The sequence below is a fragment of the Rattus norvegicus genome, chromosome 9, assembly GCF_036323735.1.
Source record: "Rattus norvegicus strain BN/NHsdMcwi chromosome 9, GRCr8, whole genome shotgun sequence".
Taxonomy (NCBI): domain Eukaryota; kingdom Metazoa; phylum Chordata; class Mammalia; order Rodentia; family Muridae; genus Rattus; species Rattus norvegicus.
The window spans coordinates 97,694,818-97,707,945 of record NC_086027.1 but is presented as its reverse complement, the minus strand read 5'-3'; the positions used below and the strand labels follow the sequence as shown (position 1 = coordinate 97,707,945).

Genomic DNA, 13,128 nt, shown 5'->3' with positions numbered 1-13,128 from the left:
AGCTAGATGGGACGTGCAGCTGGGAAGACTTGCTGAAGACATGCTGTTGGGCTGAGAGGCTTGATCCCAGTTTCTCCACTTGTTAGTCCTGCAAACTCAGTCCCCCAGAGCCTTGGAATCTTCATTTGTAACAGGGCCCAGGCTGGCAGAAATGACATGGGCCCTGAATGAAAGCAGTAAGATGCTCTAACACCTCAGAAGCCCCTTGCATGGCCTGTGAGCACTCCGCTCACCACTGCCAGCACCCACTACAGATCACACTCAGGTACTGGGCACTTGGCCAATGCCAATGTGCCACACACAGAGCCAGCAGAGTGGCAGGCGAGGGTCTGGTACAAGGTGAGAGGACTCTGGGAGGAGAACTGCTCAGTGTTCCTGCTTCCCTAGTCTACAAACAATTCTGATACTTGGTATACTTCAAAAAAAAAAAAAATGGAGAAACCTGGGAAGATATCCCTCAACCCCTTCCATGTCAATTTTAAATCCCACCAAACTTCTCTCTATGTGATTACAGCTGCCAGGTGTCCTTGGCTTCAAAATGTGGCCATTAGGGATTCGGTTAAAAATAAATCCTCTTCCTGAGATGGAGGAACAGAAAAATGTGCTTTTGCTCCAACCTGATAGAAATGTCACCGTGTGACGCCTTTCTTGAAAAGCCTAGGATGGATACCACTGAGGACGTCTTCAGATGTCCCCTTCTATGTGGGACAGGTCCGTGGAGCAATCCTGTCGGGGCGAGTTTGGCAGGGGCAGTCTGCTGAGGACCGCAGGCAGGAGCACTGCAGCCAGAACTGCTACTGCTGCTGCTGCTGCTGCTGCTGCTGCTGCTGCTTTAAGCAGAGAGACAAGAGTGTCACCGTGAGGGTGTGATATCTGCCTGGTGAGTGCTTAACATTTCCATTCACAGCAGTCTACAAATAATCCTGATATTAGGTATGCATAGAATCCCATACAAACATTCCTCAAACTCTCCCATTTGGCAAATGAGGAAATAGCAGAAGGCAGTTCAGATATCCCAACTGTCTTTGGGGTATCCAGTCCGAGAGCCATGCCATATACCCCATCACTGTTGCTGTTTCCAAACAAGAAGTTTTTGAGACAGATCAGAGGGACCCACTTCGCCCTGAGGCATGGGGACAGGAGTTAAGCAGGCTGGGCTATGCTGGATGAAATTATTTTCAGAACAGAAAGTCACAACAAAATGAAAATGCCTTCGTGTGACTGGGAAGATTAAAAGAACTTTGAGTTTAGTGTTTTAACTTTTACTAAGGCTTTCTTGTAAACACTCTTAAATTTTTGTTTTCTGTGAAAATCCAAATCCTCAGGAATGGACCATCTAACAGGCTCTTCCCCCATCACAGCAGCCTTGGATGGCAAGCTGCCATGTGGTCAAGTGCCTCTGTGGCAGCCTGAATGTTTGAGAAATCTTAGTTTGGGGACATCCCAGAATCTACAGAGGACAGTTGAGGGCACACTCCCATCATGACCATTAGCCTCAGAATGACTCCACTTGCCCTCTGCTATTCTCATGTATATCAGAGCACTTCCCCTGATGGCCCAGAAGGTGGCCCTGGTCACAACCAACCACCCCTTGGCTACATAATCAGGCTATTTAGATCACAGTCCTTGTCTGGAGAGATCACATGGTCTTTCCTTGTACTGGCAGATAACAGGGACGCCAGGGCCATAAAGTAACAGGACAATAGCCTGTGATACTACACCATGCTTAATCTCTGTTGACCTGCCTGGATATGGAGTCACCCGGGAGACAGACCCCTGGGTGACTGTGTGAGGGCATTTCCAAGAAGAAATTCTGCTGAACAGTGAAGCCGTACTAAACACGGGCAACGGTACTCTATGGGTAGAAACCCCACACATAATAAAAAGGGGAAGAGGAAGAAGAGAGCTGAGTGCCAGCTAGCACTTGTTCTCCCCTCCCCCACTTCTTGCTGACTATGGGTACAATGTGACAGTTGACCCACACTCCAGCTATGAAGGACCATGGCCTGGAACTTCCCTTAGGTTCCTCTGTGGGTATTTCATCACAGTCATAATAGAAATAACCAGTTCCCTGCAGTACTGTGTCGGATTACAGCTACCCAGCACTCAAGCCTCCTGGATGGAGTAAGAAGTTGGAGGACCCTATGATGAGGACTAAGGTGAGCACTGCTCTAAGTAAACGGCCCCACCCCCATTTAAGGGCACTGAGTCGGTGCCAAAGCATGGGTTCTTTACAACTGGAGAGCTGTGTCTTCCGAGGATGACGATCCAAAGAATTGGAAACTGCCCGGAGACTGAGGTAAGAGTCGTGCAGCAGAGGGCTCAGAGCATTCCTGTTGGAGGGCTTGGTTCTCTACATACCTCCTGAGGGTTCTTCAGTCCAGTCTGGAACCTCTCCAAACGTCAAAACCACAGGTCAAATTAGAAGCCTAGGGCTTCTAAAAAGCAGAAAGCAGGAACAGTGTTAGGAGCTTTGCAAAATCTCCTCCAAGCAGAGCCCTGCCTGTGGGGACCCTGTACTGACAAGATAGGCTCATTGCTGGGACCCTGGCATGGCAGGCCCACAGGGTGGGGCTCTGGCCTATGTACCTGCAGCTGCCCTGCATGGAGATTGAAGAAAATACCTCAACCGAGTTAAGCAGAATCAGTATTTTCAGGTTTGGAATCTCTTAAGACTTGTGTGCCGAATAGCTTCTGTTTGTGGCTACCAGTGGAATCCGTGTTCAGTTGTGGAAGTGTGAGGAGACACGGTGACCTCACGCCTGCTCGTGTGTGTGCGTAGACGGGTGTGCACACTCCTGACCTCTCTGACTCTCAGCGTGAGTGTTAGGCCCTGGCTGGGAGTCCACGGAAGGGGAGGAGGCCGAAGCTTAGGGCTGTGTATACGCACTCAGATATAGAGATTAAAAAGTGCTAAAGAGAAAGAAGAAAAGAGTACACAGCTGCCGTCCCCTAAACAGACCTCCCATCTGCCACCCACGATTTGCATGTCACCTTCTCCGGGCTCATTTGTACTTCATTAACTGCCATTGACTTAACAAGATTTATGCAAATGACACCATAGGAGCTCCCTAACTCCCACTGCAATCAAGTGATTATGTATGTACAACTTGCCACAGCGATGAAAAATTAATACGTGACAAGCCCACTGGCCGCTGAGCTGGGCCGCTGGCTTTTATTTTTCTCGCTTTGCTTTTTCAATCCTACTCGAACAGACCTTATCTTGTTAGTAAGAAAGGAAGCGGGGCTCTCTAAATCCATCTGCTCTGGGCAGCCAGATAGGACAAAAGGAGAGTTGTGCCCAGATCCTGAAGAAATGAGATTATGGTCGAGGAAACAACTCCGTATTCCTGAGGGACCTTTGACTGTGGGAAGAGAGAAATGAAGTCACGAGTGCCGAGGCTTGGCCACCTACCTGTAACAAGCTTAAGGGAGGAAGGCGGCCCATACACACGGGAAACCTGCACAACGATGAGGGAAGTCACAGGCCATGAGGGCTGCCCCACTCAACCCCCAAGTGTTCGCATACCTCCCAGGGAGGAGCAGAAGTAACCAAGGATAGGGCTGTGAAGCCGACTCCTCTACCCTGAGGCCAGAGGTCCAGCAACAGGGTGGGACTCTGGACGTGTCTCTACCAGAAGTCGCTGAAGGCCAAGGACTCTATCGGCTGAGAGAGGACAGACGGGCAGGTAGTTGCTAATGAACAGCAATGCTCTCCCTTGAGGACAGATCCCCTTTCCCACGGCATCCCTGAAGAAACAGGGAGACAGGCACAGCCTTAGACAAACTCTACACGGTACAAGATACCTTTGTGTCAGGTGATGGCTCTCATGTGTGATTTCACACACGTAAAACTTGGGACTGAAGAAATGGCTTAGTGGTTAAGACCACTTAATGCTCTTGCAGAGGACCCAAGATGGTTTCCTGTACCCACATGTGGTGGCTCACAATGAGATGGAATTCTAGTTCTAGGGGATCCAATGCCTCCTCCTGGCCTCTGCAGGAACTGCATGCACATGGTGCTCAGCGCGCGCGCGCGCGCGCGCGCGCACACACACACACACACACACACACACACACACACACACACAAGCAAAACTTAACACACAAAAACTTAACTTTGCTTTGGAGGGTTCTTGTCACCGCGCAGTGGAGAAAGCGCAGATGTGAGGTCCCTAGCTGGCTAGTCCTGAATGCTCACCCTGCTAGCATTTAACTTAAGATCAACGTAACCTAATGGCCCCCGCTCTGCTAGGGGTTAGACAGGACTCTTCATAAAAAGACACATAGGTAACAAGACCTGTGGGCTTTCTAGAACATTTTAGGCAGGTACTGCCCCCTTCAGGCTTCCTCCTAATCCTCATGTTTCCACACAGAGGTCACCACAGCAGAGTGAGGGCAGCCTAGGGGAGCTACTCTCAGATGTACTTTGAAAATTCAGGCGCACACAGCATGGAGCACTTTAACTCCCCAGACCACCTATACAGGCTGTGTCTTATTCCACAGGAAGTGCAGGGTGCCTCTGACTCAGGTACCTGGAATACCAGACAAAAAACCTGAAGTCTGGACGGAATGTAAACAATCCTCGGAAAGTCTAGTGCGAGCGTTCAGGGCAGACTTCTCCAGTCTACACTCTGAAGGGGAGGGGAGTGATGGCTGAGCATTGACTACAGCAGGACCATGTGGGGCCCGGAGCAGACCAGGTAGGAGTTCCCTGGCTCCTTACTGTGGACACCTAGTGGCTGAAATCAAGGGTTCTCCACTCCCAAGAGTCACAAGGAAACCACGATTTCAACTAGAGTATCATTGAACATCCAAGACAGAAAAGCTTCCCCAGGGATGCAATGCGCCATTTCACACTAGCCGGTCACTCCAGTCTTTGCAAACTCAAAGTTGGGTTTGGGAAGCTGGCCCTGTCCGAAGATGAGCAGGGAACAGATTAAGTGAGGCTCCAATTACACCAGGGTCTGGCTGGCTCCCCGTGAGTTTCCTGTTGGGACAGTGAGTCTCCCCTCCGGCCAGGAGTGGACAGGAATCCGGAAGACGAGGGTGGACATTAAGCAGCGATCCTCTTCAATGTCCTAGCTCTGGTTCTTCACATGAAAAATGGCTAAATAATCCTTATGACTCTACAGGAAACAACGCTGCACAGAAATCATACACTAAAATAGCTTTATGTAGAGTTAGCTTATAACAAATAATTAAAGGCGAGGAAACAGCTATGCTCATGGCCCTCAGAAGTAACGAACCTTGCCTTGTTTGTAAACACACGGAAGGTGAAAATTTTTCTTCATGGTGCTGCAAGCTGGCTCCTAAATTTGTCAGCCCGTATGGTAAGGGCGGTGCTACGCCCTGCTGACACCTCTCGGCCTCCTTCCCCTGGGTCACAGGCTCACACCTCACTGTGGGCAGAGGGCGAATGTGGTACCTGGGGGCCACTCTGGTCTGCAGAAGGGTGGAGAGCAGCAGTCTTGGCTTCTCGGAAGTCCCCTGCGGAGGCTCCTCACAAGGGCCGCAGCCGTTAGCTGCAAACAGGTAAACCCTGCACTGCTAACGTGAGCCCGCTGTATTCTGCATGAACTCTTCCCCTCCCTCAAGGCAGCTAGTGCCCATGCGCACAGACCAAGTGAAGCCGGGCGGAGGCTGTGGAAGACGCAACGGCGCCCTAGATCACCCGGAGCTTCGAGTGGGCCAGCAGTGTCACCCGTGGAAGGCAGAGCTATGTCCTACTCACAGATTTCCTAACCCCACCCGAAGAGAACAGGGTCTAAATCAATTGGCTTTCTTTATCAACCAAAAAGATGACATTTCGAGAGCCGCTGAGCCGGGTTGAACTCTTTATTCTTATTGTTTCGGAAATGAAGCGGCAAAAGACGTCACACGCGAATTCCAGTGTGTCTTGCTAGAGACGTGAAGTAATTTAGGATCTGGTTTCCGGGCTAATGAAAACCCATTTCAGGCTAGCAACACTGGCCAAAACAAATGCTTGAATTCAAGTCCTGTTGTGTAATGGGGAAGTTTAATTAAGGCCCCACATTACAGCTGTAAATGTTCCTGTGTATAATAAGGTCTAAATGAAACTGAACCTAATCAAAGTTACAATCCCTTCATTAGCAAATTACAAACAAGAGCGCACAGCTGACACGCTGGCTATGATTATTACAACTAATTGCCTCGTTGTTACAGACCAGCCTGAAACAGTGTTCAGATGTCCGTCTGCAAGAGCAAATTAGGGCCACGTCAGGCTATTCCTGTGATCACAAGGGGTTCTTCTGCAGCGATCTGATTTACCCCTGTCGCCTGGCGGCCAGCGGCCCAATCAAAGCCACGCTACAAAGGCAGCCTTTGAAGCCAGTGCAGCATGGAAACACACTCCATATGCAGGCGGGCAGACCGCACTTCATTAGAGCTGCTGTCGCATTTCCCTCTTCTTATTCTAATGATCCCATTTTAATACTCACAGGAACCCCTTCTAATTGATGTCAAGTGAGTGACTTCTACATTCATCAACAGAGCACATCAAACAAACCCTGGTGCTCCAGCCAGCAGCATCCCAGGCTGCACAGAGGTGTGTCTCCAGCGAGGCGGGGAAGGGGACGAGTGTACCTGTTTAATTGGGATGGCTCGCCCGCTCCCGATGCTGTCCGCGCGGCTCTCCAGGCCTTTCTTCTCTTTGTCTGGGTCGCTCCCTTTCCTAGACTGCAAAGCAAAAAAAGTAAAGTTAGCGTTTGGGTGAGGGTTGTGGCTGCCAGACGGGTCTTGCTCCTATGCACAGAGCTCCTGCCAACAGGATCGAGGACGGCCGCCCCCAGCAGTTCATCCTCACTGACTCATCATTCCAAAGAGAATCTTCTAAACTTTCCCCCTGACTTTTCTACTGCGAAATTATCTTTTAATTCTTTTTTAAAGAGTTCAAAATGCAATTACTAGAAACCAATGGACCATCCAGGAAAGCAACGCCCAACGAGAAAACACATTCTAGAGCTGCGGTAAGCATAGCCGAGGAGAGAGGGGCCCCTCGAAGGTTATCTGGAAGCCCCTCTACAGAACTATATAGATTAAATTAACGTCTGGATGATTTAAAAAGTCTATTAGCCACGCAGTAGTGTGGCTTGCTGGTGTACCCCCATGAGTCGTTTTAAGGGGCAAGCAATGTTTCCTTTTATTACTTCTGGCCGGTTAGAAAACTGATTTCAAAGTTAAAGCAGTCTACTGTGCAACGGAACGGTAACAGAGGCAAAAACGGAAAATCTCCTTTTTGACAAAACGTCAATATTCGGCGAGCAATGAGCAGCGGTTTGTTTGCCAGGTTCCTGAGCCAATTATCTCAGAAGGATGGCTGACACTGTGCGAACTGCCCAGTGGCCGGCAGGTGTCGGGAGAGCTGCAGGAGCACAAGCCACCGTCCACGTCCCGGCTCCTGCTGGCATGAGCAAGTGTAAGCACGGTGATTGTCTGACAGATTTATTTTATTATGAGAGAAAGATCTGAGACTCGTCCTCCTTAATAACAGTGCTGACAAGTGACAACTTCACTCCATTACTTTTCAATGGGAACATTACTCACGCAATATTGAAAATGGAGAAACATTTTCCTGTGCTTTTCAAATCTGAGATGATATATGAAACAGAGAGACTCGGTGGTGTCCGGTGCTGCTGGGAGTAGCTAATGAAATTCAGATTCAAAAGGGATGTGGGACGAAGCAGACGACGCTTCTGAAGCAGCATCCGAAAAGGCAAGGCCCTGAGACTTAATAAAAGCAAGGCCCGATGGGACAGGTTAGTGCCAAAATTCAGATGGACGACTGAGAGAAAGGTGCTTGTCATATCAAATGGGCTTGGGCACCTCAAAGGGGCCGACTTTGCCCCGTGGCAGTGCACGTGAGAAAGCACACTCTTAGCTGACTGCAGGAGCTTCTGCATTTGTCCAGTGTCTCCTCCGTGCCCCAGGCCTCTGTCTTCATCATGGATCCCAGATATGTCACAGAAGCTCCTTCGCTCTTTACTCTTCGGTCACTGATAAAGTACATCAAGACTGCACAGCCAACTCTTTTCCCACAGGTCAGTCTGTGGGCGGGGATGCACATGAGCAAGTTCCAAGGCTCATGGCTGACAACATTTCAGAGAAATTCTAGATCAGTGAAGAGCATTCGAGGCATTTTGGGGACTTTATCAATTCTAAATACCTAAATTTGAAAATCCATCTTCATTATTCTCCATTAAGCAGAATAATTAACAAAACAAACATTTAAAAAAATGAACATTTTCCTGGAGGCGGCGCATCTGTCCCCGGTCGCTGTTCTCAGAACAGAATTCTGGATTCCACGGCAGCAGGAAGAAGCAGGCAGTGTTGTTGAACACCACTCGAAATGTGTAATGAAACAGAAGCCATGTTCCACATAATCACAAGCTCAGAGACAAATGAGACAGAAACTCAGGGTACTCATTGGGGGAAAAAAATCCACAATGGTACAGTTTTTTGCGGAGAGTGCTGTAAGACTACAGGAAGGCTCTGACAAGCTGCTGGGCAGAAGTGCTGGCTGCCTACCACAGGCTGACCCAAGGACAAGTAAACCACAACCAATCCAGTAGGTATGAACCCTGCATCTCTGAATCCCAGGGGAGGTCCCCGTACATTCCTGCCCACATTGAGAGACTTCAGTGGGCCACATCCTCCCCTGCTGCCAAAACTGCTCACTAGATGCTGTTGGCAGCCCTTGGTGCCCACTGCTATATCAAGCCTGCCACGTTCCTCAGAACCAGAGTTTATCACACCCGTGAGGGCGAGGGACTTCAGGCCACCACTTCGAACTTAGAATGACTGCTGAGTACCACAGACACTGAAGACAGAGGGGAGGGAAGGGAAGGATTATCTACTTCGTTAAAAAAATGGTTAACTCCCCATACGTATTAAACAAAGTCACAGAGGCAGCCAGTCCCTTGCCCGTCAGGCGGAGAATCGCCGCGGGCATCCCTGCCCATCGGAGTCTGCTCCTCACTTCCAACCAGTGGGCAGGAGCAGAAGGAACGCACCATGCCAGGCTTCGGGGCTCCTGTTCTCCGTGAGACACCAAGTGTCAATTCTTTTATACCATGGACCGCGTTGTCCCTTTTCTCCTGTGAGCTTCTCTGAGTAGGTCCAGGTTCTGTGTAATCTTCGGGTACCGTGGAGTTTAGCTCTATTTAATGGCATCAGCAGCGCACAGCAAGTTTTTATGTGGCTTTAAAAATGCCACATAAAGACATAATTCTTTAAAAGCTTGAAAAGGGATAAGGCAACACCACGCAGAACTTAAGAAGCCTTGCTAGGAACACCACCAAATGCAGACGTGTATCTACCCACCCAGGTAAATGGCAATCCCTGGAACGGAGGCAGGGGGATGGATAAGGTAGCTCAGATTTTCACTGAGGAGGTCTGTGCCGCATGAAGCAGCAGCTGCAAGCAGACTGCTCAATCCCAGGATTACCACACAGAATACGAGTGGTATTTCTTTTCTTAACTCTTATATATTTCAAAATATTATTCCACAAAACATTTCAACCACATGTAAATTGGACTGCTAAAATGAACTTTCCCCCTACCCCCAAATTGCCTATTTCTAAAGTAGGCATCCATTGGGTCATCTTCTAATCTTTCATTTCTCAAAGCAATGACCTTACATAAAAAAAAAAAAAAGAAAAAAAGAAAAGAAAAGAAAGAAAAAAAAACCTAACAAAACACAATACAATTCAAATTCTCATTGGTAAGGCAAAATTGCCACTGCAAAGTAATGTAAGACCTGTTACAACTGGTGTGATTTAGTTTATGTAATTTCATACAAAATACATGGGATTTATTTGTTTAAAACCTGTACGTTTGCAAATGGAAATACCCCGAGAGCTGAAGGTCTTAGCCCTGTGTGGCCCTGTGTGACGTGTGGACGGGTTAAGCACTATGAGCATAGGAATTGCCTCCAGCCTTCTTAAAATGGTGCTAATTGTTGAGTGGACAGAGCCCACCTGCATAGCTACATTCTGAGCCGTGGGAAGAGCTAACTAAGACAGTTTGCTGGATCCAGCACAGCTAAATGACATATATACTTTGACAGTGTTAGTCAGAAGTCACCCACAGCAACAGGAATGAAGACTGCAAAACTGGACATCTTTGAAGACAGAAGCAGGCCGTTACCTATTAAAATCTGGTTTCTTAATTGCTTAGATTTCAGAATTAACTCCCTCTTTTCACTGCTTGTCTAACACTGACATCTAGTGGAGTCAACGTTCCTCAGTCCTTTAACTCCGTTCTCCCACCACCTCCACCACCAATCTGCCCAATGCAAAAGCCAAACCTGGGAACAGCCACTGCGCTAAGGCTTCCAGGCACTTCAGCGGCTTTACCCTGCAGTGCCACAACAGAAAACCAGAGGGGCGCTAGACACTTGCAGGACTCCCAATTTCTAACCCACGAACACTAGCTTCAACTTTGTAAACGCATTTCTCTCAAAGTGTCTTCTGACATTGAAGAGGCAGGCAGCGAACGAAACCAGGGGCATTCTAAGACACCTCAGTGATAATGATGTACTTCACAGGGAGCTTCTGTCGCCCTGTTCTTACAGCCCCTCGCACATGCCCTATAGGGCCCGTAGCACCATGCTTCCCACCTCTGTTTTCTCTCACTGTGGCTACTTCCTAGACACTGAGTACAGCCAGGGTTTTGAAGATCAACTATTAGCAAATCCATTTCTCCCCTCCCCGCTTCAGATCTTAAAATTAAGACTATGTGGGTCGTCATCACTCAGGACTTTTTGGATAAAAGGAACAGTTCTGTTTAAAGTAGTACGTCCTGGCTTTCCTGTGCCAGAAACCAAAGTTAATTTGCACTGAGTGGAGCTCGGCAAGAACCTAGCTAGCTAGGCGTCGTCCTCTGCGTGGCTATTCCTGCAGTGTGGTAGGGGTACAGAAAGTTCTCATCCACCACTGAACCAGTCCATCCTGGGAGCCCAATGCTTCTAAAGACAACTGTGGCAACTGTTCTTTTGTTTTTTGTTTTTTTGTTTTTGGAGGGTGGGGGGAGTCGCTGTTTTGTGAAGTGACACCTCCTTAACTGACTGTCCTACTCAGGACATCAGCTAGAGGCTGACGGCATATGTGACTGCTGGTGCTGTGTCTAAGGAACTTGATGGCGCACCACCCTGTGTCTGTGCACACATCAGACCCTTGCCTGCACTGTGCAGAAGCCAGAACAACCCCTGCAGACCTACCCAGCCATCCACTGACTGGTGTCCATGTTCCTGACTTCAACAGCAGTGAGAACAACAGACGTGGTCCCACTGCGGCGCCTCTGTCCCTCTAGGGTGCTCTCAGCGGATAGCCCCACTGCAGACCAGCTACTGCTCCCAGATCAGAGAGCTTCAGAGATGATCTGTCTAAGGTCAAACAAGCTGCTGCCAGCGGTGCGTGTCAGAGCTGTAAGATACAGGGCACCAAAGGAAAGGATGGGATGGCTTAGAGGGGACCTGCTATCATCAGCAGACCGAGCGTGAATGACCTCACCATGGAGACAGTCACAGACATGGTAGGAAAGAGTGAGGTACCACAGACCTGGAGGTACCTATAACACTGTATGAGCATCTGCAAATGGAGGCTTCAGTCAGACAATGAACTGCTAGTTACTCCACGAGACTAGAAGACAGTGACAAAGCACTTCCTTGTGGCTCAGTCAGTAGCGCCCAACCAAATCCAAAGGCCAGAGGCTTTGCACAGGCTTTAATCCAAGACAGAGTGGCCAGGGAAAGACTTCCTGAAATCACACCATAGTAGTTCTGGGCTCAACTACAAAGTCATCCATGATAAATGGTGATGTCTGATGGACATGAGAAGCAGGAAACAGTATGCTTCCCTCTTCTGTAGTCAGGGAGCATCTGCACCCAACAGCTCAAAAAGCTTAAAAACTGCACACCCATGTCCACACCTTAGACTCGGTCTCTAAATCTAAGCTCAGATTTCCAATCCAGGATACCTCCTGAGGGCTCTGAGGAAAGCCCAAGAGAAAGAGAGAAGTGGGTGAGTCCTATCTCTCCCATGCCCACCCCCGGGGTCAGTTCTCAGACCCCAGCAGGTGAATGTGGTGATAGCTAAGGTTAGATGTGAGTGTAAATTCCCCAAGACCTTCGCCATCTCCGTGTCTAACACAAGTCCTTAGTGTGAGACCATGGAAGTCCTGGGAGGTAAAGGCTGTACTCAGACGCCTCAGGACTCACACCCAGTCCCTGCTGGGAAATTCCCATTCTGCTCTGGAACCAAATTTCTGCTTCTCACAATTTTCTCAGACTCGAGAGAGTCACTGCAATTCTCACTAGTTTAGCTTGAGTTCTGCCGACCTCATGTGACTAAGATGCCAGTGACACTGAGAGGTTGGTCCCCAGGACTGATACTCACTGTGAATAGGTTGGACCTGCGCTTGGATTGCTTCCGGACGGGCGTTGGAGTGTTGGCAGTGGGAGGGACGTCGATCCGAAGCTCCTTCTGGCTGGTGCTTGGGGTCGAAGGGACAGAGGATGAGTAGTCGCTTAAACTCCCACCTCCGTTACTTGTCTGTAAAAGTTAAAAACAAAAACAGTGTCCTGTCAAGGAAACAGCATAAAATCTTCCCAAGCAAGGGTCACTGCAAGAAAATGGCAAGTGGCCATGAAGCAGCTCTCTCTATGAGATAAGGTGTCAACTCCTTTACCTGGCCAGTTTTACAAGCATCGAATGCTACTAGAAACAACATAACTGTCTGAGAAAAGGGAGCTCTGGTCTCTGAATGGGGCTTGAAATTGTCTTTCTATTTCTGGAGAAAAGATTTCTGTTGCCTAGGCTGACGTAAAAATCACTATGTCTCAGTCTCTAGACTACTGAGACTATGAGTGTCGGAACCAATACAGTGAACTTTGAAAAGCAAGGCACAGTTAAAAAATGGTCCCCTGGTCACGTCACTGTTCCTCCCAGGGTGAAGAGGGAATGGACACTCAGAACATCAAGCAGCCACCCTTAAATGAACCTCATAAACCAGAGTACTGTCCTAAAACGGTTTTCGATCACTCAAAAGCTAAAGACACCAATAGTGAAGGGTTCGGGTGTGTGGCTGACTAGGCCCCAATGGTAAATG

At 48.8% G+C, this 13,128-nt stretch overlaps 1 protein-coding gene across 24 annotated transcripts in view; it reads right to left on the bottom strand.

Annotated features, from left to right (window-relative positions):
- Positions 1 to 13,128, bottom strand: part of Agap1 (ArfGAP with GTPase domain, ankyrin repeat and PH domain 1) — a 435,489-nt gene that overhangs the window by 214,925 nt on the left and 207,436 nt on the right. For all 24 annotated transcript variants that reach the window (XM_063267308.1, NM_001401593.1, NM_001108230.2 and 21 more), the window contains 2 exons: positions 12,417 to 12,572; positions 6,607 to 6,699 (listed from right to left, as the gene is read on the bottom strand). In XM_063267308.1, the coding sequence (XP_063123378.1) occupies positions 6,607 to 6,699; positions 12,417 to 12,572 (249 nt within the window). The remainder of the gene's footprint in view (positions 1 to 6,606; positions 6,700 to 12,416; positions 12,573 to 13,128) is intronic.